At 41.9% G+C, this 23,580-nt stretch overlaps 1 protein-coding gene across 1 annotated transcript in view; it reads right to left on the bottom strand.

Annotated features, from left to right (window-relative positions):
• Positions 1-2,938: 2,938 nt before the first annotated feature.
• Positions 2,939-23,580, bottom strand: part of LOC117528659 (transmembrane protease serine 9-like) — a 68,632-nt gene continuing 47,990 nt past the window's right edge. The window contains exons 7-10 of the mRNA XM_034191288.1: positions 20,944-21,115; positions 13,177-13,430; positions 11,133-11,233; positions 2,939-4,271 (exon numbers count right to left, since the gene is read on the bottom strand). Coding sequence (XP_034047179.1) covers positions 3,417-4,271; positions 11,133-11,233; positions 13,177-13,430; positions 20,944-21,115 — 1,382 coding nt within the window. The 3' untranslated portion in view covers positions 2,939-3,416. The remainder of the gene's footprint in view (positions 4,272-11,132; positions 11,234-13,176; positions 13,431-20,943; positions 21,116-23,580) is intronic.

Genomic DNA, 23,580 nt, shown 5'->3' with positions numbered 1-23,580 from the left:
TTGTTTAATTTTATAAATAAATCATTTTAATAATTATTATAAATAATTTTCTTCTTGTCAAATCTCTATTTGACAAGAAGAAAATTATTTCAAAGCATCTTAGAACTTCTTCATTTTACACCCCTATTACACACTTCAGTTTTGAGCAAAATGAGGTAAGATCCAGACCAGGGTTCTAGCTAGGACCATTTTACTGCCGGATAAATTATTTGATTGTGGCTCATAGCTTTGGGGGCTATATGGTTTTATACCACTAAAACATTCCTTATTTTCCACCTTATTTTAACAAATTTTTGGTGGTTTTTGATGCATTGAATTTATGTTGTAATATTTGTAAGATCAAAGTTATTTTTGCATGTTTCTGTCAATGTCTAAGTTAATAAATTAAATAACATTGAAAATGTTAAGACATTAATATTTAATGGACATAGCATTTACTCTCTTCTTCAAAAATGACACACAGTAGCTTTTAATACAGTGAAGCAGGCAGTTTTTCTGTCATCCTGACAGTTTTGGTTTGTTTTTTTCAACAATTTGAGTGAGATGGCATTACTTTTTCTTTTTCTGCTGTTTTAAATTAAAAACTTTGTGAATGAGTTTCACGTTCCTCTTTCACTGAAGCTGTGCCCCCCTCCTCTCCATCCCTCCTCCTTTCTCTCTCTCTCTCTCTCTCACTCACTCACTCACTGGAGTGTCTTCTCTGATCGCTCAGGTGTCAGATATTTTTCAAACTCAGAGCTTTTTGGAAACATGAAGCCTTTCAACTGTAAAATAAACCAAATTTCTGAATGTATCTTCAGATACAGACACAGAAGGACTTTCATGGCAGCTTTTTTTCTTCAGTTCAGAGCAGAGGTGCTGTTTTCAGGTCTTCTTCACAGCTCTGTGGCCACAAAACTCATTGACTCTCTGATCTCTGCTGTTTGCGATTTGATACGAAGAAAATTAGAAATATTTCTTATTACTTCAATTACTGGTTTAAAATTGCAAAACTATGGCTCTATAATCTTGAACTATGATTGAAATACATTTTCAGCAACATTTCAGTTCATTTTTCAGAAATTCTGTGCTCGGTTGCACAGCCAATTTGAATCCGAGAGCTGGGTGTTAATTTCCAGTGCTGGGCGGCCCCTGCACTGTGGCTAGAACCCTGATCCAGACTATGTGGACCCCCCCCCCCCAAAAAAAATACTTGAGAGCAGAGGGTAGATTATGCCTCAGTCACACGAGAGTTAAGAAATAGGGTGGCAACCTCCTTGCAATGAGGAACTCGATCACAGTTGGCAAAGACAGACTGGCGAAAGATGCAAATAAGCGCTGTCACACATTGCAGTCAATTGGAGTCAGCCTACAATTTGTTGCAAACCACACATATATGAGTGATGAATGGATTAGCACTGACGTCATCTGATCATGCTGCTACACATAATAAATCATCCACCTGCCACCAGCCCGATCATCAATACAATCACTCTAATCCTCAGTGGTCAGTTATAAGAGCCATCAGACAGTGACACAGCTGCAGCTCTCTGCGGGCTGCTGTGTGACCGGAATATGCTCCGCCTCTGAGAGCAGCCCACATGCGTGCATGTACGTGCGCACACACAGACAGAGCATGTTTGAGTGTGTATGTGTTTAAATAAATGGCCACTTTTGGCTGCAGAGCTGCTTTTCTGATTGTGGTTTAATGTTGAACCTACCTGTGGACACATGAAAACTTTTGAAGTACATGGTGCAGTATTGGGACGGGCAGAGTGAGCATGTGGGAACTGATGTGGTGTAATATGATTATAATTATGAATTTAATGTGTTGCACGCATGGTAAGAAAATAGTGATGATGATAATAAGTGATAATAATGAAATGTTTTACTTTTCCATGTTTTATTTCATCCACACTCGCCCCACCCCATTAATCAGAATTTTTCATTGTTAAAATTACTACCTGGCCCAGCACACATTCTTTTCCTTCTGAAGAGCCATGATGTGGTGTGATATGGTTCTTTCACCTCCACAGCTGCAAGGGGACTGACATCAAGATCTGATCAGAATTGGTCTGAATAACTGCCCTCGAGCTGGTGGGTGTACAGATGGCAACAGATTTGTTAGTGCAGCGGCTAAGAGAATATTTAGAGCAAAATTGTGCAAATGGTGATACAAGCACCAAAGTTGGCACAAATACTCCTTAGACATTACTCTTTTGAACAAACCAACTGGCCACTTGAATTTTCAATAGGGGGCCAGGTAGGGGTCAATTGAAGAATTACACAGGGGTCGAAATTAAAAATGCTGAAATCATTTTGAAAACTACACCACATTATTTGTCTGATCGTAAAGATTCCAAAAAGGAATAGTTTTGACTATCTATGCCTGAATGATCAGAAGTTATGGGCTAAAAACAGCAAAAATGGTGACAAAGGTCAGTGTCAGTTTGTACAGGGGTCAAAAGTTAAAGTTGCTCTAATTTTGGTAAAAAGTGATACAAATTATTGGTTAAGCTAATAGGATTAATAAATGGAATAATTTTGATTGTGTTGAATGTTTGGTCTCCAAAGTAAAGGTCAAACAAGGTCAACGTCCATTGGATTCTATGACATGTGACATATGTTACCCTGTAACGTAATAACTAAGCATGATACATGGTGCAAACTATTCCTTTTTAAAACCCTGTTACCTCAACTAATAATTTGCATCATTTTTTTACCAAAATTGGAGCAACTTTAACTTTGACCCCTGTACAAACTGAAACTGACCTTTGTCACCATTTTTCCTGTTTTTACCCCATAACTCCTAATCATTCAGTCATAGATAGACCAATCTATACCTTTTTGGAATCTTTACGATCACACAAATAACGTGGTGTAGTTTTCAAAATGATTTCAGCATTTTTAATTTTGACACCTGTGTAATTCTTCAATTGACCACTACCTGGCCGCCTACTGAAAATTCAAGTGGCCAGTCAGTTTGTTCAAAAGAGCAATGTAATGTCTAAAGAGTATTTGTGCCAACCTTAGTGCTTGTATCACCATTTGCACGATTGTTTCAGTTATCTGCTGCACTATGTGCTGTTCGCCTCTTTGTCACTGTCATTCTCTGTATCATTGCCTACAGTTTGCATGTAATTGCTGAACTGGTACTTCTTTACTCGTACTCCCAAAGCACCTGACTTGCTGTCGAACTCCGTCTTATGGAGATTTCATCATAATCTGACTGTGCAACTGACTGGAGGTAGTCACAGATGTGGGATTCCTGGTTGGAACTTGATACCAAGGTGACTGCACGCGTTGTGTTAAATTGGGTCACACTGCGTTCTGGTGTGACTGAGGCCTTAGAGTTTGTAGACATGGTGTTCACATTCATAGTTATTTGTCCTATTGTGAAGGTATTTACAGATTAAACATGAACATCAAGGTTCTTTCTATAAGTAGAGGTGGAGACAGACAGAGAAGAGGAGAAGACGGAAAAAGGAGACGAAGGGAGAGCGAGCTGGAGAGCCTCCAGTGGTGGCGCTGTCTGTGGACAACGTGGTAAGAGATGGAGCTGTGGTTGTGGTTGGATTTGCATTTGTGCTCGTGATTATCGTGTTTGTGGGTGTGGCCGTAGTTGTGTTTGACGTCATGGTGGTGTTTGTGGTTGTGGGCGTGGCCGTAGTTGTGTTTGAGATCATGGTGGTGTTTGTGATTGTGGGTGTGGCCGTAGTTGTGTTTGAGATCATGGTGGTGTTTCTGGTTGTGGGCGTGGCCGTAGTTGTGTTTGAGATCATGGTGGTGTTTGTGATTGTGGGCGTGACCGTAGTTGTGTTTGAGATCATGGTGGTGTTTCTGGTTGTGGGCGTGGCCGTAGTTGTGTTTGAGATCATGGTGGTGTTTGTGATTGTGGGCGTGACCGTAGTTGTGTTTGAGATCATGGTGGTGTTTCTGGTTGTGGGCGTGGCCGTAGTTGTGTTTGAGGTCATGGTGGTGTTTCTGGTTGTGGGTGTGGCCGTAGTTGTGTTTGAGGTCATGGTGGTGTTTGTGGGCGTGGCCGTAGTTGTGATTGAGGTCATGGTGGTGTTTGAGATTGCTGCCAGTGCTGTGCTGTTCACGGCTGGTGATAAGAACTGCCCCACAGCGTCCGTCAGGAAGGACTGGAAGCGGCTGAGTTTAGAGAAGACCATTTGGGAGGGACTCCTCCGAGCTCGCCTTGTCCCATTGATGGTGCTGTCAACTGGTAACACCGCCGCCTGATACCAGGAGCCATCCAACCTACACATCAGAGGTCCTCCAGCATCAGTCTGAGCACACAAAAGAAGGGTTCATCTTTTTGGGGAAAATACCTGTATGTTTTTTATACTGCATTAACATGTTGGCTATAATCAGCAGACAGTAAACCACATGTTCTACACATTGTTTTAACTGAGACGATGACAAAATTTCTCCATCATTGGCTGTGAACACAGGATCTGTGTAGCACGACGGCAGCTGCCATTTCAACTTTTTTCCACAATGACAAGGACAAACCAAATTATGTTTTAACTTTAACAAAGAGGAAAGAAGGGCAGTGAGAGAAGCACTACTGAGGTGAGAGTTACTGGAATTAATATCAGGAAAATGGTGAAGAATTTATGCTATTACACAGAAAAAATAAGCTGTAACAATATTAAAATGTGTAGAATTGGAAGTCCTTCATTACTGCATCCCATGGGGGTATTTGTAGCGAAGATACCCTCATTTAGAATTAATCCAATAAAGTGCATTCATTCTCTTTTCAAAAAGGGCTGATGCCTCAAAAGACTGTTGTTTCACTTTCAAGTTGAATTCCTGGAGCTTGGAGATGTCTTCTAACACTCCTTCAGCTGCACAATCCAGCAATATTATCCATTGTCTATAATTACTTAAAAGGTGTCCCTGAAACTATACTTATCGGCAAAATTCCGGTCAGTGTAAGTTATCGGACATTTTAATTGCCTCATATCAATGCAGAGAAGCTTCCCAGACCAGCCAGAATACCTCCTTAAAGATAACAGGACCATGACCTCAGAACCTTGACAGGACCACAGGTCTTAGCGGTGGGGAAAACACCATCACTTTGTGTTACAATGAACATTATTTTATCCACATATGAAAGGTATGTTATTTGCATAATTAAGCAAAAACACTATTTACATATAAGCATCTTTTCCCTTTTCCTGTAACTTTACAACGTCGATTTAAAGCCTTTAACTTTTCTAAATTTACAAAGACTTTTAATCCAGTGCCACAAGTTTTTGAAGACACCAGAGTACCATTTTTAACAAACACCTGAAACCTTCATTTGTGGATCAACCTGAACCAACAGACGGACCTGCAGAGCGCATCAGTCTGCCCTGCTGGCAAACCAAGCTGAAACCACGTCTGGTGTCATCGGTGAGAACCAGCAGTTCAACCCCAGAATCAGGCAAACTTAGGCCATCAACAACCCACGCCGATCGGATCATTATCATCTTCTTCAAAGGACCAGTTAAGTGACCCATCATTCCACAGAGCTTTGTAAAGTGGTACAAGGTGACTTCATATATTTGTTTGATAATTTTCTTAACAATAATAATTGGTGATCCAAAATTCATTGCTAAATGGAAATCAGAGTTATTCACTTAATTCCTTAAACTTTATTTCACTGCTTCCTTTCAGCGTCTCAAGAGTAACCAAATGTGTCCATAATCTAACTATTTAATCATTGTTCATATCCTCAAAATACTAGTAACCTGCTCAATTTGTGTATATTTGTAAAGAAAATGTAAATATCCCGGCTGTGATTTTATTGTGTTCAGGTGGAAACAGTGTTGGTCAATCGCATCAAAGTTATTGCTCAATTGTATCGTAGAATGTTGTGGCTGGGGGTGCCTGGCTGCCTTTGTTTCTGTCTTCTGTTTCTGTCTTTTGTTTTTCCTTCCAGGTGGCGCGCGTTTAGGACTGAGTGGCTGTGTGGCTGATTTATCAGGACCTCACCCTGATCACCTGAGGCTGATCAAGTGCAGCTCGTCAGGACTCACAGCTGTGGTGCATCTACACGGATTGGAGCATGGTGGCATTTAAGTCTGGAGTACACAGTGTGTATTTGCCAGAGACTCGACCTTGTGACCAGACGGGTGAGATCGTCGTCTCGAGAGCCATCTCATCATCAGTGGATGCAGAGAACGTTCAGGTTTGATGCATGGTCTGTGAAAGAGGAGGGGGTGAGGTCTCACGCTCGTCAGCACACTTCCTGAGGTACGTTAGGTTTTGTGACTAACATTTGTACAGTCAGTAAATGTGGTGTCCCTCACACCTTATTATATTGAGCTGTTATGTTAGTCGTTTAATCAGCTTCCACTGCAGTTGAGTTATGTGAACTGGATGATCCATGCCTGCAGGGAGGGAAGCTGATTAGTGATTAAGCCAGGAAGTGTTTGCTGTTTATTACACCTTTGAGTGGTCTCTCTGTGTGTGGAGTGTGGACTCACATGATGATTTCTTCTTTCACAGACTCGGTTTGTCGCGGCCACCTGGGGGGTGTCGGCGGGGTCCTTGGGTCCGAACAGTTTCTGGCTCTGGACCGTTAGTGCTGCTGGGAGCACACCGCAATTCCACCACGCCAGACCGCGCACTTATTTGTTGTATTTTTCACATCACTGTTATGTAATTAAATTTTGTTATCCTTTGTACCGTGCTCTGCTTATTTCATACTGGGTCCTTCAAACGCTGGTCGGTTCTCTGGGCTGCGTCCGACACATAACAGTAGAAGTTAGGACTTAAACCTGAGACTGATTAATGACTTGAGACTGATTAATGATCATTGAATAATGATTACTAATTAATGTTTAAATTAAAGTTCATTTGGCTTTAAAACATAGGTGGTGCCCCCATTAACTTTGAGGTAATTAAATATTACAATTAAATATTGTTTTACTAATGAGGCATGACTTACCCTGTGTCCCCACAAGGAGGAAATTTCAAAATTAAAGATTAATAAACCTCAGTATTCAAATTCATTACATCTGCGGTCCACCCAATTGATCCAAATAATAACTAAATCTTAAAATTGTTAATTATTTTGGTGACCCACTGGTGAGGTCCAATCCAATTTAATCCAATTCTGATCTTAATAATTATTCAATACTTAAAGTTGCTACATCTTATGTTGCCACCCTGTGTAACCAAAGTTTAACAACAGCAAAACTAATAATTATTTTAAATTATGCTACAAATGCAGTGGTGGGCACAGTTCCGCTAATCCGCTATCAAAGCATTAGCTTTTCAGATTACTTTGAAAACCATCAGCGGACCGATAAATTTCGGTCCGACAGTTTATAGATCGCTAACATAATTTGCAGGTGTAGTGAATAAAACTTTAACATTTAAAAACATTTAAGTCTGATAAAGATTTTAATGCTTACCAGTTAACTGTTTTGTAGAAGATATACAGTTCTAGTCTCTGCAAACAAAGGAGAGCTGGTTTCAAGAAAAAACGCTCTATCCCCTGCAGTCAGAGGAGAACTGGTCACAAGATCATTTTTCTTGACACAAAAAATGAGGTGGGCTTCATAGATAATTGGCAAAGCTTCTGGGGAAAACCTGGTCTTGTTAGGAGAGACGGCATCCATCCCACTTTGGATGGAGCAGCTCTCATTTCTAGAAATCTGGCCAATTTTCTTAAATCCTCCAAACCTTTGAGTCACATGACCTTGTTTTAACCAGTCACAGCACAAATCCATCAGCACTGAGTTAATGCAATATTAAGACGTACATGAACATGTTGTGTATGTACATGTACATGAACATGACCCTTCCAAGATGGCGCCACGTGAAGGCGCCCTGGTATTCTGGTGCTCCCTGTTTTGTCTGTTTTTGTGCATGAATCGTGTGTCATCGTGTCCCTACACCCGCGAGGAGCTTCTAAACATCAAATCATCAACACCCACGGACATTATGCCAGTTTTTTTAGTGCCTGCAGCTGAACTGGTTCACTTTTTGGCCAAAAAAGTGAGACGACGGCAGAGAGGGAAACGCGCTGGAGCTCTCGTGCGCCTCAGACGAAGGGGCACGCGCACGCCCCTACCTGGGATATTTATCTCCAACGTCTGCTCACTCCACAACAAGATGGATGAGCTGGCACTGCTGATGAAGAAGAATAGAGATTTCTCCTCATCTTGTGTACTGTGCTTCACGGAGACGTGGTTAAATGCACAGACACCAGACTGCGCGCTCCAACTAGAGGGATTCCAACTCCTCCGCGCAGACAGAGACCGAGCACTCTCTGGTGGAAAAACTAGAGGGGGAGGACTCTGCTTCTATATCAACAACGCCTGGTGCTCCGCTGTGACTGTGATCTCCCAACACTGCTGTCCCTCTCTGGAATATCTCCTCATAAACTGCAGACCATTCTACTCTCCATGTGAGTTTAACTCTTTCATACTTTGCTCTGTGTATATTCCACCGAGCGAGGACGTGCACGAGGCCGAGCGCTCTCGCGGATCAGATTATGAGCGTGGAGAGAGACTTTCCGGACTCTCTTGTTATAATTCTTGGTGATTTTAACAAAGGGAATCTCAGTCAGGAATTACCAAAATACAAACAGTTTGTCAAATGCCCGACCAGAGAAGGGAGCATGTTAGATCATTGTTACACGACAGTGAGCGGCGCCTACCGCGCGGTGGCCCTTGCAGTTTTGGGATTCTCAGATCACGTGATGGTCCACTTGATCCCCACGTACAGACAGAGACTTAAACTCTCTAAACCTGTTGTGAGGACATCTAAAGTGTGGAGCAATGAAGCTGTAGAGGAGCTACGCGCGTGCTTGGCCACCACGGATTGGGATATGTTTGAGGCTTCAACAGATAGTCTAGATGACTACACGGACACTGTGACGTCATATATTCATTTCTGTGAAGACAGCATCATCCCACAGCGTACCAGGGTGAGATATAACAATGACAAGCCCTGGTTCACACCTAAACTCCAGCAGCTCCGTCAGCAGAAAGAGGTGGCTTTCAGAGAAGGAGACAGAGACAGCTATAGAGGTGCAAAGTACAGATTTAGCAAGGAGGTGGCAAAGGCTAAATCCAAGTACAGTTCACGTCTGCAGCAAAGGTTCTCTGCCAACAACTCGGCCTCTGTGTGAAGGGGGTTGAAAGAGATCACCAACTACAAGCCCAAAGCACCTCGTTCTGTTGACGACCTGAAGCTGGCCAACGACCTGAACGTCTTCTATTCACGTTTTGAATACATGGACTCACACCTCCCCACCCCCCACACAACTGGATATTCAAACACTCTGGACCTCTCCCCTCTCACCGCTGCCCTCCCCACTCCACCTGTTGCCCTCTCGGTCCAGGAGGAGGATGTGAGGAGACATTTCAAAAGGCTGAATCCACGTAAGGCCCCGGGCCCAGACTGTGTCTCTCCTACCACCCTGAGACACTGCGCTGATGAGCTGGCCCCAGTCTTCACGGGGATCTTCAATACCTCCCTGGAGTCATGCCATGTCCCAGTCTGTTTCAAGTCCTCAATCATAGTTCCAGTCCCTAAGAAACCACGCATCACTGGACTTAATGACTACAGGCCTGTGGCTCTCACATCTGTAGTCATGAAGACCTTCGAACGCCTGGTTTTATCCCACCTGAAGTCCATCACCGACCCCCTCCTGGACCCCCTGCAGTTTGCCTACAGAGCCAACAGGTCTGTAGATGATGCCATAAACCTGGCCCTGCACTCCATCCTGCAGCACCTGGACTCCCCAGGAACCTACGCTAGGATCGTGTTTGTGGACTTCAGCTCTGCATTCAACACCATCCTTCCAGCTTTGCTCCAGGACAAGCTTTCTCTGCTCCACGTGCCCGACTCCACCTGCAGGTGGATCACAGACTTCCTGACGGACCGGAGTCAGCGTGTGAAGCTGGGAAAAAATGTCTCGAACACTCGGGTTCTCAGCACAGGATCTCCACAAGGCTGTGTCCTTTCCCCTCTGTTCTTCTCCCTGTACACTAACTGCTGCACCTCCAGCCACGACTCTGTAAAGCTCATCAAGTTTGCGGACGACACCACCCTCATCGGACTGATTTCGGATGGGGATGAGTCTGCCTACAGGAGGGAGGTGGACCAGCTGGTGACCTGGTGCAGCAGCAACAACTTGGAGCTCAACGCCCAGAAAACAGTGGAGATGATCGTGGACTTCAGGAAAGCCACAGCCCCCCCGCCCTCCCTCGCCCTCACCAACAGCCCCATCACCACTGTGGACTGTCACCGCTTCCTCGGCACCACCATCACACAGGACCTCAAGTGGGAGTCAACCATCAGCTCCCTCATCAAGAAGGCCCAGCAGAGGATGTACTTCCTGCGGTAGCTGAAGAAGGCCAAGCTGCCTGTCTAGCTGATGGTGCAGTTCTACACGGCCATCATCGAGTCCATCCTCTGCTCCTCCATCACGGTGTGGTACGCCGGGGCCACAGCCAGGGACAGACACAGACTGCAGCGCATTGTGGCCTCTGCTGAGAAGGTGATCGGCTGTAGCCTTCCATCTCTCCACGACCTGCACGTCTCCAGGACTCTGGGCCGAGCAGGTTGGATCACAGCCGACCCTTCTCACCCTGCACACGGTCTGTTCAAACCACTCCCCTCGGGCAGGAGGCTACTTGCCATCCAGACCAGAACCTCCCGCCATAAGAACAGTTTCTTCCCCTCTGCCGTTAGACTCATGAACTCCTCATAACTCAGTCACCTTAAGCTTAACTCTGTCACTTTATCATTTTATCACGGGTCACTTTAGACAGTCTACTTTGGTTTTTAATTGCACTCCTCCCACTGCACTGTTTTTTCCGTTTCTGTTTCTCTGTTTTTCTGTTGCACACAGCCTTTCATATTTCATTTTTTTTTATCTTATATTTTATTGTATTTTGACACATATGTTATATTTTAGCTTAGCATTTTATCTCTTCTTAATGTTGCACCATTGTACCGAAGCAAATTCCTAGTCTGTGAATCCTGTTCACTGGCAATGGCAATAAACTTCTTCTGATTCTGATTCTGATTCTGATGTTGTGTGTCAGTGACAATAGGAAACAGGCTGAAAAAGCCTGGCATGTGAAATGAAATGAAAGACGGGAGAACAACTAAAATGATCTGCTCCTGGTTTTAATCACCTCGTGCAGAGTAACACGTGCTGTACAAATGCTGTCACTTGCCACTGATGCATTCCCACAGTCCAACACTGAGGTCTGGAACTCCTGCAGAACTTGTTCTTCTGAAGTTCAAAAAAGGCAGAAACAAAGAAAATCATAACAATGGCCACAAATATCTGAATCAAACCTTTCAGGGTTTTCTGATCTTTATTAATTGCCTGTTCACACATAACACAATTGAAGCCGAATGGCGCATGAAGGAGGATTGGAATGCCACTTGTGAAAAATCGGAGCCGCCTCAAACGCCTTGTACAACAGTCATCACAACTATTTGGCCACAGCACATGCACTCTACATTTACATGTCCCTCGCGCCGGGAACCCATTTCAATGTGATCGTGTTCAGAACATTCACACGTCATGTTGAATGCAGGTCAGACAAATCGTTTGTTTTAATTTGACACGTTGTGTTCACTCTGTCAGTGCCAGCTGAGACTGAGTCGCTGGCTGGCAGTCAGCTGATCTCCTTGAAGAGCAAAGTGATCACACATGAATCAGTTCATACCTTTCCCCTTATTGCATTGTGCTGTACATATGTATTTATTTTTCCACTCTTTCTTTCTGTCATGTGGACCATAACTTATGTGGTGAACGTGACATTAGCCTGGCTGGCTGTCACAGATAATTTCAGATGGCCACGTGGCTGCATGGTCAGCGCTGTATGTGCTGAGACATGGCTATGGGCAATCCAAAGGTGATCTTGTTTGTTTTTAATTTTCCCTGTGTCATGAGAGTATGCATGTTGAGAGGAGATGTTCTTCATGGGACGATATGTGTTCTCCAGTTGTTACATCCAACATGTGAGTTATAGTCCACATGACACGGTGTCTTCGGCACGCCGCGCATTGGGCAGCTGGATAGACAGAGCAGGCTGATGTGTTCATGATATGAGCGCATCATTTCATTCATGTCACTTCATTCATTCCTTTTTTACGTCCACGGCCATGGTTCATAAACATAAAGGAACAGAAGGATGATAATTATTGTACTGTCTGCTCTTTATAACAGGAATAACAAAATGAAATCCATTTGTTTCATCATTTCCAACACAGATCGTCAAGTCAGGCACCAATTACACATCATGACCAGTAACATGACTGTCTTGTATTTAAACAGTACATTCATTGTTCTTATAATGTTCTGTGCTCTCTCATTATTTTGTCCTTACATATTTTCATTGATTTATGTACATTTGTACAACATTTAATTGCTTACGCTGCTGTGTGAGTGCAATATCACACCCCTCACGTGGTCGCACTGTGTTCATGTGCGTGCACAAAACCATGGAGATAATGAGAAATTCATGTGTCCACTAGTGATGGGTATTGAAAACCGGTTCCTGTTAAGAATCGCTAAAAACTGATTCGATCCACCAACATCAATAGCCTTTCTGCTTAACGATTCCCTTATCGGTTCTTCAGTTCACATTACAACGGAGTGGCCATTGGTTTTGAGGGTGTGTATCTGGAAAATGATCATGCCTCTATGTTGATTGCAGCATTGAAAGCCTGAGTCTTCATCTTGATCCAGGTCACCAGGTCACGGTCTTTCTTCCAGTTTGTCGGGATGATACCTCTCTCCCAGACCGAAACACAAGCTAGCACGGATGGACTAACTCACTTAGTCACTCACTCATCTCCATGTCTGCTGTCTAAGTCCTGTGCTGTTACCAGCACAGTGAATATTTTACTCACCTCACCGCTGGGTAGTTTGATACAAAATGTGCTATATCATAGTATCTTTCTTACCAACTCTAGACATAAGTACCAGGAAATAAAACATGAAATTCTAAACTGTCTTCTCACATTCATCTTTCAATTTCAAACCCAAATTTCTTCACTTTTACAGCAAAAACAACTGGCCTTGTTCCAATACATTTGGAGGGGATAATATGCCAAGATATAAGACTGCAATTATGGACACAACAAAAGCACTTGAAGAAGATATCCCCCACCCCATTTTCCTTTCACTTTGAACAGGCCTACATGCTGTCATTAAGGACTCACCTCCTCCTTGCTGGGAGCTCCATCCAGCTATCCAGCATAGAGAGTTGACAGGAAAGTTCTGTCCACTGTCCATGCAGATGGGCTGGATGTAGTCAGACAGGGTTGGTCGGGTTGCCAGGTGCAGCACCGCCACGTTAGACCCAGTCAGGTTGCTCAAAGTGATATTTGTCACATTCAGTGTTATCTCAAAGGGGTTGGATCCATTCTGTTTCAAACGACCCAAGATGACAGTCCATTCAGATGGACTGGTTGAACTGTGGACAATAAAACAGATACAGTTAGAACTGTTAAAACCTCCAAACTTCAGATGTTTGAGGCTTGTCTGTCCATCCTTTGTCCTTGTTCATTACAGTTGTCATGGTTTTCTTGGTGACTTCTAGTTTTTTCAAATAACCTGCTCCAGACAGAAACATACTGTTTGTGCATGTATCCATTCCCTGACTTGATTATAGAAAAACTGCTGTGAATGTGATTATTAATTGTAAATGTACTGCATTTCTACAGCACTTGTTCCCATCTAATGGAGATGCTCAATGCCCTTCACACTGGTGCCTCATATTCACCCATTCACATACACTAACACACCAATCTCAGTGTGCTGCTATGTATGGTGCTCAACAGCATCCTGAGAGCCCCTTGTCTGCTGTGGTAAACCTCTGCCTCTAGAGACCTGGTCTGTTCTTTTGCTGCTATGGTCGGAGCCAGTGTGCCGTCCTTAAGCCCAACCATTGCTAGCCAGTGGTAAGATTCCATGATGTCAGTCCCCTCCTCAAGCTTCCAGTTGTACATCCCATGGAGAATCCTGGTCTTCTGTGATGTGGTGCTAAGCTGTCATCCTACAGAGAAGAGGTGGGCAACAAGGCCAAGACTGTGCTGGTTTTCCCTCAGCAGATGGGTTTTTGATGAGCTCCTCCCCTGAACTTAAACACCTGATCATCAATAAAATTGCCTGCTGAGATGATCAGCAGGAAGGGAAACCTTCACTATCTTGGCTCTTCATGGCATACTATTGCTCGCCCCTGTGTATAGAAGATTTGCACTGATGTCATAGGTCAAATGTCACGCACTAACATCCTCTGCTGCTGATAAGTCATGGTGTAGCCCAATGTTCTCATGCAGTGCTCAACGTTTGATTTGTTTGACCAGAGACAAAAGGCAAGACCTGACCTAGACCAGGCTCCAGTATCAGTCTGTCTAGTTGAGAACCATTGCAGATGTTGTGTTGCTGTGGGTCTGTGATCTGTGTGGATTTAACTGAGTGGAGGTAACATCTTCATATGTGATCATTTATGCTCTCTGAAATATTTGCTGTAGTTGATGAGTTAGTCAGAAGTTAGTTCATGTCAGACTTCTTGTTTTCTAATCTCAGCACACACACCCTTAGCAGTGACATCAACAATATTCTTGTTAAAATTTCACACCATTAGCAATTGCATGAAACGTTACTGGACATGTACTTCAGATTGTGGGAAACATTGAGATTGCTGAGGTCCGGCATATCTTTTTCTTTTTCTTTTTACAACCCCAATTCCAATGAAGTTGGGACGTTATGTAAAATGTAAAGAAAAACAGAATACAATGATTTGAAAATCCTCTTCAACCTATATTCATTTCAATACACCACAAACAAGATATTTAATGTTTAAACTGCTAAACTTTATTGTTTTTGTGCAAATATTTGCTCATTTTGAAATGGATGCCTGCAACATGTTTCAAAAAAGCTGGGACAGTGGTATGTTTACCGCTGTGTTACATCACCTTTCCTTCTAACAACACTCAATAAGCGTTTGAGAACTGAGGACACTAATTGTTGAAGCTTTGTAGGTGGAATTCTTTCCTATTCTTGCTTGATGTACGACTTCAGTTGTTAAACAGTCCGGGGTCTCCGTTGTATTTTGCGCTTCATAATGCGCCACACATTTTCAATGGGTGACAGGTCTGGACTGCAGGCAGGCCAGTCTAGTACCTGCACTCTTTTATTACGAAGCCACGCTGTTGTAACACGTGCAGAATGTTGCATGGCATTGTCTTGCTGAAATAAGCAGGGACGTCCCTGAAAAAGACATTGCTTGGATGGCAGCTGTCAGGTTTTGGCCCTGAGCGTGGTGATGGTTTTGTTTTTTCCTCCTTTCTTCTACCCACCATCTGCTTCACTTTATTAGTTGTTTCTTTTCATCATGTGTTTGTTTGTTTGTTACTTTTCATACTTCTGACATGGTTTAGTTCCATTCTTGTTTTGCTCAGTCAGTCTGTGTTTTCATTATTTATCATTTAGTTATCAACCAGTGGTGGCACCAGGAAATGTTTGTTTGGGGGGGCTGGGGTAAAAGTTGGAGGGGCTCCACAAAATGTCGTTGAAATGAACAATATATATTAAATTGCTTTATAAATACCAAGGTATATGTTTTAGTTACCCGTGCTCCTCTAAAATGTGGTATCAATGCACACACACATCACTTAGAACAGAGGTCTCAAAGCGGTTCCAGAAAGGGCCGAGAGGGTGCAGGTTTTCTGTGCAACCACCAACTCCAGCAGGTGATTTCACTGATTAACATCACTTTCAGCAGGTGAAATCAGTCAATCAGTGAAATCACCTGGTCACTTTCAGCAGGTGAAATCAGTCAATCAGTGAAATCACCTGGTGATGTTAATCAGTGAAATCACCTGCTGGAGTTGGTGGTTGCACAGAAAACCTGCACACTCTCGGCCCTTTCTGAAACCGGTTTGAGACCTTTGACTTAGAATCACGTGCTTTGTGATCCACAAACACAAATTTCTGATTTGGAACTTGTGTGTGGGTTTTTACAAATAAATGTTTATTTGCAAAACTGAAAATTCTGTTTGTGAAGGGTGATTCAGCATTGGTGGATCACTGAACACACACATTCATCACTTTGATCAGTTACACAATATTGAGACATTCTCAGTGCAAAACTGCTGTTGAGATCCACAAATATGTCAGTCGTTATTCACAATATTGGCAGAATTATTGGAAGAGGGGCTGAGGGGGGGGCATGGCTCAATCTTTGGGTGCTTAAGCCCCCCAGCTCCCGCCCGGCCTGACAGCACCATGTGTTACTCCAAAACCTGGATGTACCTTTCAGCATTGAAGGTACCATCACAGATTTGTAAGTTGTCCATGCCATGGGCACTAACACACCCCCGTACCATCACAGATGTGTAAGTTGTCCATGCCATGGGCACTAACACACCCCCGTACCATCACAGATGTGTAAGTTGTCCATGCCATGGGCACTAACACACCCCCGTACCATCACAGATGTGTACGTTGTCCATGCCATGGGCACTAACACACCCCCGTACCATCACAGATGCTGGATTTTGAACTTTGCGCTGGTAACAGTCTAGATGGTCTTTTGCCTCTTTTGTCCGGAGGACACGACAGCCATGATTTCCAAAAACCATTTGAAATGTGGACTCATCAGACCACAGGACATTTTTCCACTTTGCGCCTGTCCATTTCAAATGAGCTCGGGCCCAGAGAAGGCGGCGGCGTTTCTGGATGTTGTTGATGTATGGCTTTCGCTTTGCATGGCAGAGTTTTAACTTGCGCTTGTACTTGTAGATGTAGCGACAAACTGTGTTAACTGACAATGGTTTTCTGAAGTGTTCCTGAGCCCATGCGGTAAGATCCTTTACACAATGATGTCAGTTTTTAATGCAGTGCCGCCTGAGGGATCGAAGGTCACGACCATTCAGTGTTGGTTTTCAGCCTTGCCACTTATGTGTAAAAAGTTATCCAGATTCTCTGAATCTTCTGATTATATTATGGACTGTAGATGATGGAATCCCTAAATTCCTTGCATTTGAACATTGAGAAGCATTGTTCTTAAACTGTTGGACTATTTTTTTCACGCAGTTGTTCACAAAGTGGTGATCCTTGCCCCATCTTTGCTTGTGAAGGCTGAGACTATTGGGGATGCTTCTTTTATACCCAATCATGATACTCACAATTAGTGTCCTCAGTTCCCAAACACTTATTGAGTGTTGTTAGAAGGAAAGGTGATGTAACACAGTGGTAATGCCACTGTCCCAGCTTTTTTTGAAACGTGTTGCAGGCATCCATTTCAAAATTAGCAAATATTTGCTTAAAAACAACAAAGTTTATCAGTTTGAACATTAAATATTTTGTCTTTGTGGTGTATTCAGTTGAATATAGGTTGAAGAGGATTTGAAAATCATTGTATTCTGTTTTTATTTACATTTTTCACAATGTCCAACTTCATGAAGCCAAACTATGGCCTCAGGGTATTGTGAAGGCCTTGCGTTCGTCTGTCCATCCGTCTGTCTGTCTGTACTCAGCATAAGTCCAGTACTCTTACTGCCAGGGTCTTCAAATTCACAGGGAACATTCTTGGGACACAGACCTTGGACAAGTTCAAAGATGGCTAACCTTGCCCTATTTTAAGAGGTCAAAAAGTCACATTCTGTATTCTGTTGTTATGCTCATACGGCCGACAGCATGAATCATGGAAGTACACCTTTTTTGGGGGGGGGGCAGGACACGCTGACAGCCAATCAGAGTAGAGAGGCACCGTGACATCACTGGCTGCTCTCTCTGTCTGCTAATCCAACATGGCGGAATCTGCTACGAAACTGCTGCATTTCTGTGTAAATGGAACATGTTTCTCTTATATTATGTAAAAGCTAATGAAAAGTAAACACTTCTAAAACTGGAAATGCTGTTTGTGTAACCTGATAATACCTCTGGCGTGATTTACAAGACATCTTGCGGACGTTAGCGTGCACACGCATCACACAAAGGTAACTTACAGTCTTTACAAAAGCTCATGTATGTGCTAATGCAAGCCCTCCTGCAGATGCCGTTAAAAGATAAATAAAATATTGTGTATGATTAATTGATTTAATTAATTGAGTTTGTTCTGCAACATCAATATAAACATACAGAGGTGAATATATCAATGATACATGGGTAAGACAATAAAACATAAACGCTTATTTCCATTGTGGTCCTTGTGAAATTATCACATGAAAGAAGAGAGGGGCTTGACTGAACATGTACAAATTGTACATAAGACAATAGAATCTTTATAACTAATGTAAATAACATTATATATATATATATATATATATATATATATATATATATATATATATATATATATATATATATATATATATATATATATATATATGTTCTCCACTCAGATTGCAATAGCCAATCACAGATTAGCCTTTCTGTCCATCATTTACCTGTATTTTGGCATGCTTGGTGCCAGAAAGTTATGTTGGATCCAAAAGGATCCAAAAAGGCTAGGAACCAAAGTTATATTCGATCGGTTCCCACTGACCAATAGCGTTAGAGCTTACTGCCAACAGCTAGCCAATCAGAGCGCAGCATATGAAGGTCAGGAACTAGCTGACAGACGCTGGTTGAAAAAATGGCAACAAACGTCAACAACAGCAGAAAATCGTCTGCCAGCGAGGTTTGCTGAGTTCACAGACGAGGAACTGGTGGAAATATTGAACTCCAAGGATGCCAAAAACACTACTGATGGTTTAGAAGCATTCATCTGAATCAATCATATGCTGTACAAAACAAAATAAATTGATCTAATTTACTTGACTCTTTGTTGTTTGCTTAATTTGGGAGGGGGGTGGAGAACATAACAATTGTTGGATGGCACTCAGCTACGCCTCGTCCAATGTAACTTTTCTTCAATATTTCTCTGTGTTGGACTCCTTACCATCCATTATTTGTGTATATATATATATATATATATATATATACACACAATTATAATTTGCACTGGGATACCAATTAAACAAGTGCAAATTATAAAGAAGACAATAAAATCTTAATAATTCATGTAATTAGCAACTGTACGAGGTCTGTTAGAAAAGTATCCGACCTTTTTATTTTTTTCAAAAACCTGATGGATTTGAATCAAATGTGCTTGCATGAGCAAACCTTGAACCTTCATGCACATGCGTGATTTTTTTTACGCCTGTCGGTTGCGTCATTTGCTTGTAAGCAGCCTTTGTGTGAGGATGGGTGTAGTCTCTCTTTGTTTTTCTTTGCAAGGAAATGGCGAAACGACTGGAGCAGCGCGACTGCATCTAATTTTGCCAGAAACTGGGCGACAGCCAGGTGGAGACCATTCAGATTATTCAGACAGCTTTCAGTGACGATGCTATGGGCATCACACAGATTAAGGAGCGGTACAACCGGTTTAAAGACGACAGGCGTGAAAAAAATCATGCATGCGCACGAACGTTCAAGGTTTGCTCATGCAAGCACACGTGATTCAAATCAATCAGGTTTTTGAAAAAAATAAAAAGGTCGGATACTTTTCTAACAGACCTTGTATACTTATAGATATGTACACATAGCAACAAATCTAGCACTGAAATTAGGACTACAAAAACAATGGACTAGAAGATAGGCTAAGCATTTGAACTAAAATTCACATCAACAAGAAATAAAAGGGTTGAGTTCCTCTTCCCTTCACTGACCCAATAAAAACGACTAACTGTTTTAATACTTACCTTGTTGTACCTTGTTGCTTATGGCTAACCTCGAGCTATTTTAAGAGGTTAAAAGGTCACATTCTATTTCCTTTATTTATGCTCATATGACTGAGGGTATTTTAGCATTGTGTTATTTCTATTAAGAGTATTTCATGAATTTCAGTTGAGATTGGCAAATCAAATCTCATCCCAAAAGATCAATTTTTGCATTGCAATGAATCCTTATTTCACAGTTTAACCATGACAGCTCAACATTTTGTAATGTTCAAAATAACAACTCCAAATAATTCATACATCTGAAATTCAAGTGTGTTCATCAAATTGGTGTGTCACAGAAGTGCAGGGGGTGGTGACATCACATGCAAATCCTAAATAAGGATACAGCAACCTACAGGATTACAAAAGGTGCCAGCTGCATCACAATGAAGGTAGAACATGTTCCGTTTACTTTCCAAGGTTTAAATGAGGCAGACCAAGAACCACAAAGGGATCCAATCCAAAGTTGATCTTAAATTCAAAAATCTCTGGTGATGCAAACCAAACAGACCATTTTTCAAACAAAACAGAAACAGACAAAATGTACAACAAAGATCTTGAACTGAAGTTACCTTGGAAGCCAGTGACTGTATCATTAGAGACCTTCATAATTCCCTCTTCTAGATAAGACAGGCACTTACAGTAATTCTTCAATGCAACAAATTATGACAATTTTAAACATGCAGTGAGACAGACACTTTGAGAGATGACACCTCTGCCCGGTTAATCATGGCTAATCAATGTTGCATTCAGCAGTGAGGATTGTCATAATTCTGATTTGTAGGAGGTCACTGGGTGATCAGCTACTCATCCCTTTTTTGCTTTGTTTTGTTTTTTTGGTCTGCAAGATATCTCAAAAGAAGTGGACCCATTTCCATAAAATATTGTGGATAGTTGATTAAAAAATTGGACATCTGAGGGGAAAAACATTCAGAATTGTGATTGTCCTTGTTTTATTCTTTTGGCAGAGATAAAAATATTTGACTGTCTTGTCTCTGTGGAAATATGAATTCAGTGAGGACCTGTGGAGAGTTTTGTTTTGATTGTTGTTGTTGTTTTTTGTGTTTTGTGTTTTTTTTTTTTTTGTTTTTTTTTGCCAGATTGGCAAAGAAATTGTAAAAACGTAGGTGTTTTATTAAACTGCCTCATGGACCAGGTTATGGCACAGAGTACTTTTAAATGTGTTTGACATCCTGGATGTCACTCCCAGTGTCTCACCTTGACAAACAGCCGGCAGCACTCAGCACGGCGTCCTCAGCTACCAGAGTCCCTCCACACATGTGACTTCCATTCATCTGTAAGCTCGCCATCCACGGCCACTCACCCGCAGTGGCAGCAGAGTTTGCTGCCAAAATTTGTGAATTCAAAGGGGCCTGGCCGCACACCACAGCTGCAGAGAAACACAAAATGATGAGAGGTGACATTTCTTTTTAAAGTTCAGATGCAAAATCCAGTATGTCCAAAACCAGAAATTTTTAGTTGACGCCAACATGTAGTTGGCTGTCAAGGGGACCATCTGTGTGCAAAATATGAAAGAATTTGAACAAACTGTTTTCATGTTATCAATGAAAGTCTGTGCATTTCTGCATAGGGTTTCCTTTAAATCTCCATTTTCAACTGCATTTTTCTCCATTTGCAAAAAAAGGACTTACTGGGTTTTGCATCTGAACTCTTCATATATTTACACTGCACCTGTAAAGTATCGACAGCATTCCACATATTCAACATTTTGTTATGTTACAGCCTTATTCCAAAATGGATGAAATCCTTTTTTTTCCCTCAAAATTCTACACACAATATCCCATAATGACAATATCAAATAAGTTTTTGGAGATTTTTGCAAATTTATTAAAAAATAAATAATAATAATAAACCCCCTAAGAAATCACATGTACATACTGTTAATATTCACATTCTTTGCCATGAAGCTCAAAATTGAGCCCAGGTGCCTCCTGTTTCCACTGATCATCCTTGAGATGTTTCTACAGCTTAATTGGAGTCCACCTGGGGTAAATTCAGTTGATTGGACATGATTTGGAAAGACACACACCTGTCTACATAAGGTCCCACAGTTAACAGTTTGAAATTTGAATCTGTTGCATCTTAGTCTTTTTATTCTATTTTATTTTGGTTTTATTCTATTCTGCTGTTTTTGTCTTAAGATTTTCTGTTTTTATTCTCTTGTTTGTCCTTGGCTTTATTTTTTTCTGGGGCACTTTGAGACTTTTATTAGTGAAATTGCATTATAAATGAAATTTATTATCATTATTATTATTAATTATTATTATTATCATGGCATTGTTAACGTGATGTCATTGAACGTCACTTTACACTCATTTTGTGAAAAACAGTATGTTTTGTTGATGAATGTTTATTTTCTTTTATGAGTGAAATATTTATCTAATCACATGAATCTGAAAATGCCACAAGTGTCTTACTGTGGAAAACTGAAAGGATGATGTCATCGCCCAGCCTCTGTAACATGTTGTTAACAGTGTAATTTTACAGTGTAATTGAGCATTTTTTTCTTCTTGCTGGTGCTGGGACAAAGTGCTGGCGTTCCGATGAGATGTCATTCCTATCGAGAGGCCAGCCCTCCGTGTGCATGCGCAGTTCTCTCTGCCCAGACTTTCACACCTCCCCCTGGCGGATTGATGTGCCTCTCTTTACCGCATTGAGCTCCCCAACCGAGGAGTGAAACTACAACAGCAATAAGTGTGTTTTCAATTTTAAAAAGTTAAAGTTTGCAAGTGCACACTGTATTTACAACACAATATTCTTCAAAATTCTTCTTACTTATAAGGTTTTGAATAATCAGGTCCCATCTTATCTTAGGGACCTCTTAGTACCATATCACCCCAATAGAGCGCTTCGCTCTCAGACTGCAGGCTTACTTGTAGTTCCTAGGGTTTGTAAGAGCAGAATGGGAGGCAGAGCCTTCAGCTTTCAGGCTCCTCTCCTGTGGAACCAGTTCCCAATTCAGATCAGGGAGACAGACACCCTCTCTACTTTTAAGATTAAGTTTAAAACTTTCCTTTTTGAAAAAGCTTATAGTTAGGGCTGGATCAGGTGACCCTGAACCATCCCTTAGTTATGCTGCTATAGACTTAGACTGCTGGGGGGTTCCCATGATGCACTGAGTGTTTCTTTCTCTTTTTGCTCTGTATTCACCACTCTGCATTTAATCATTAGTGATTGATCTCTGCTCCCCTCCACAGCATGTCTTTTTCCTGGTTCTCTCCCTCAGCCCCAACCAGTCCCAGCAGAAGACTGCCCCTCCCTGAGCCTGGTTCTGCTGGAGGTTTCTTCCTGTTAAAAGGGAGTTTTTCCTTCCCACTGTCGCCAAGTGCTTGCTCATAGGGGCTCGTTTGACCGTTGAGGTTTTTCTGTAATTATTGTATGGCGTTTGCTTTACAATATAAAGCGCCTTGGGGCAACTGTTTGTTATGATTTGGCGCTATATAAATAAAATTGATTTGATTTGATTTGATATTGACAGGATGTGGAACTGTTGATTTATGTGGCAAGACGCACAATTAGACAACGCACATCTTGACAGAACACCGGCGTCCTCCAGCTCAGTCTGAGAAACTCACCCAGGGCAGACAGACGCTGAGGGACTTCTTAAAAAACCCTTTTAAAAAAACCCTTAACAAGTAACTTCCATCATAACGAATTAGTACATTTCCAGACGTCATCTTCCAAAACAATGGTGTCATGTGGAGAACAGTTTTCAGCTGTGATGATGAATCCTGGCAACAGGTCAGATTAAAAGGCTTTATTTAATCCATGAGCTGGCTTCTAAATTTTTAGCATTTGTTGTTAGCTCCACATCTTCTTCATTTTTTTGTAGAA

This window comes from Thalassophryne amazonica, chromosome 16 (assembly GCF_902500255.1).
Source record: "Thalassophryne amazonica chromosome 16, fThaAma1.1, whole genome shotgun sequence".
In the NCBI taxonomy this organism is placed as follows: Eukaryota; Metazoa; Chordata; class Actinopteri; order Batrachoidiformes; family Batrachoididae; genus Thalassophryne; species Thalassophryne amazonica.
Note: the sequence above shows the minus strand (reverse complement) of the source record. Positions and strands in the feature narration are given on the sequence as shown.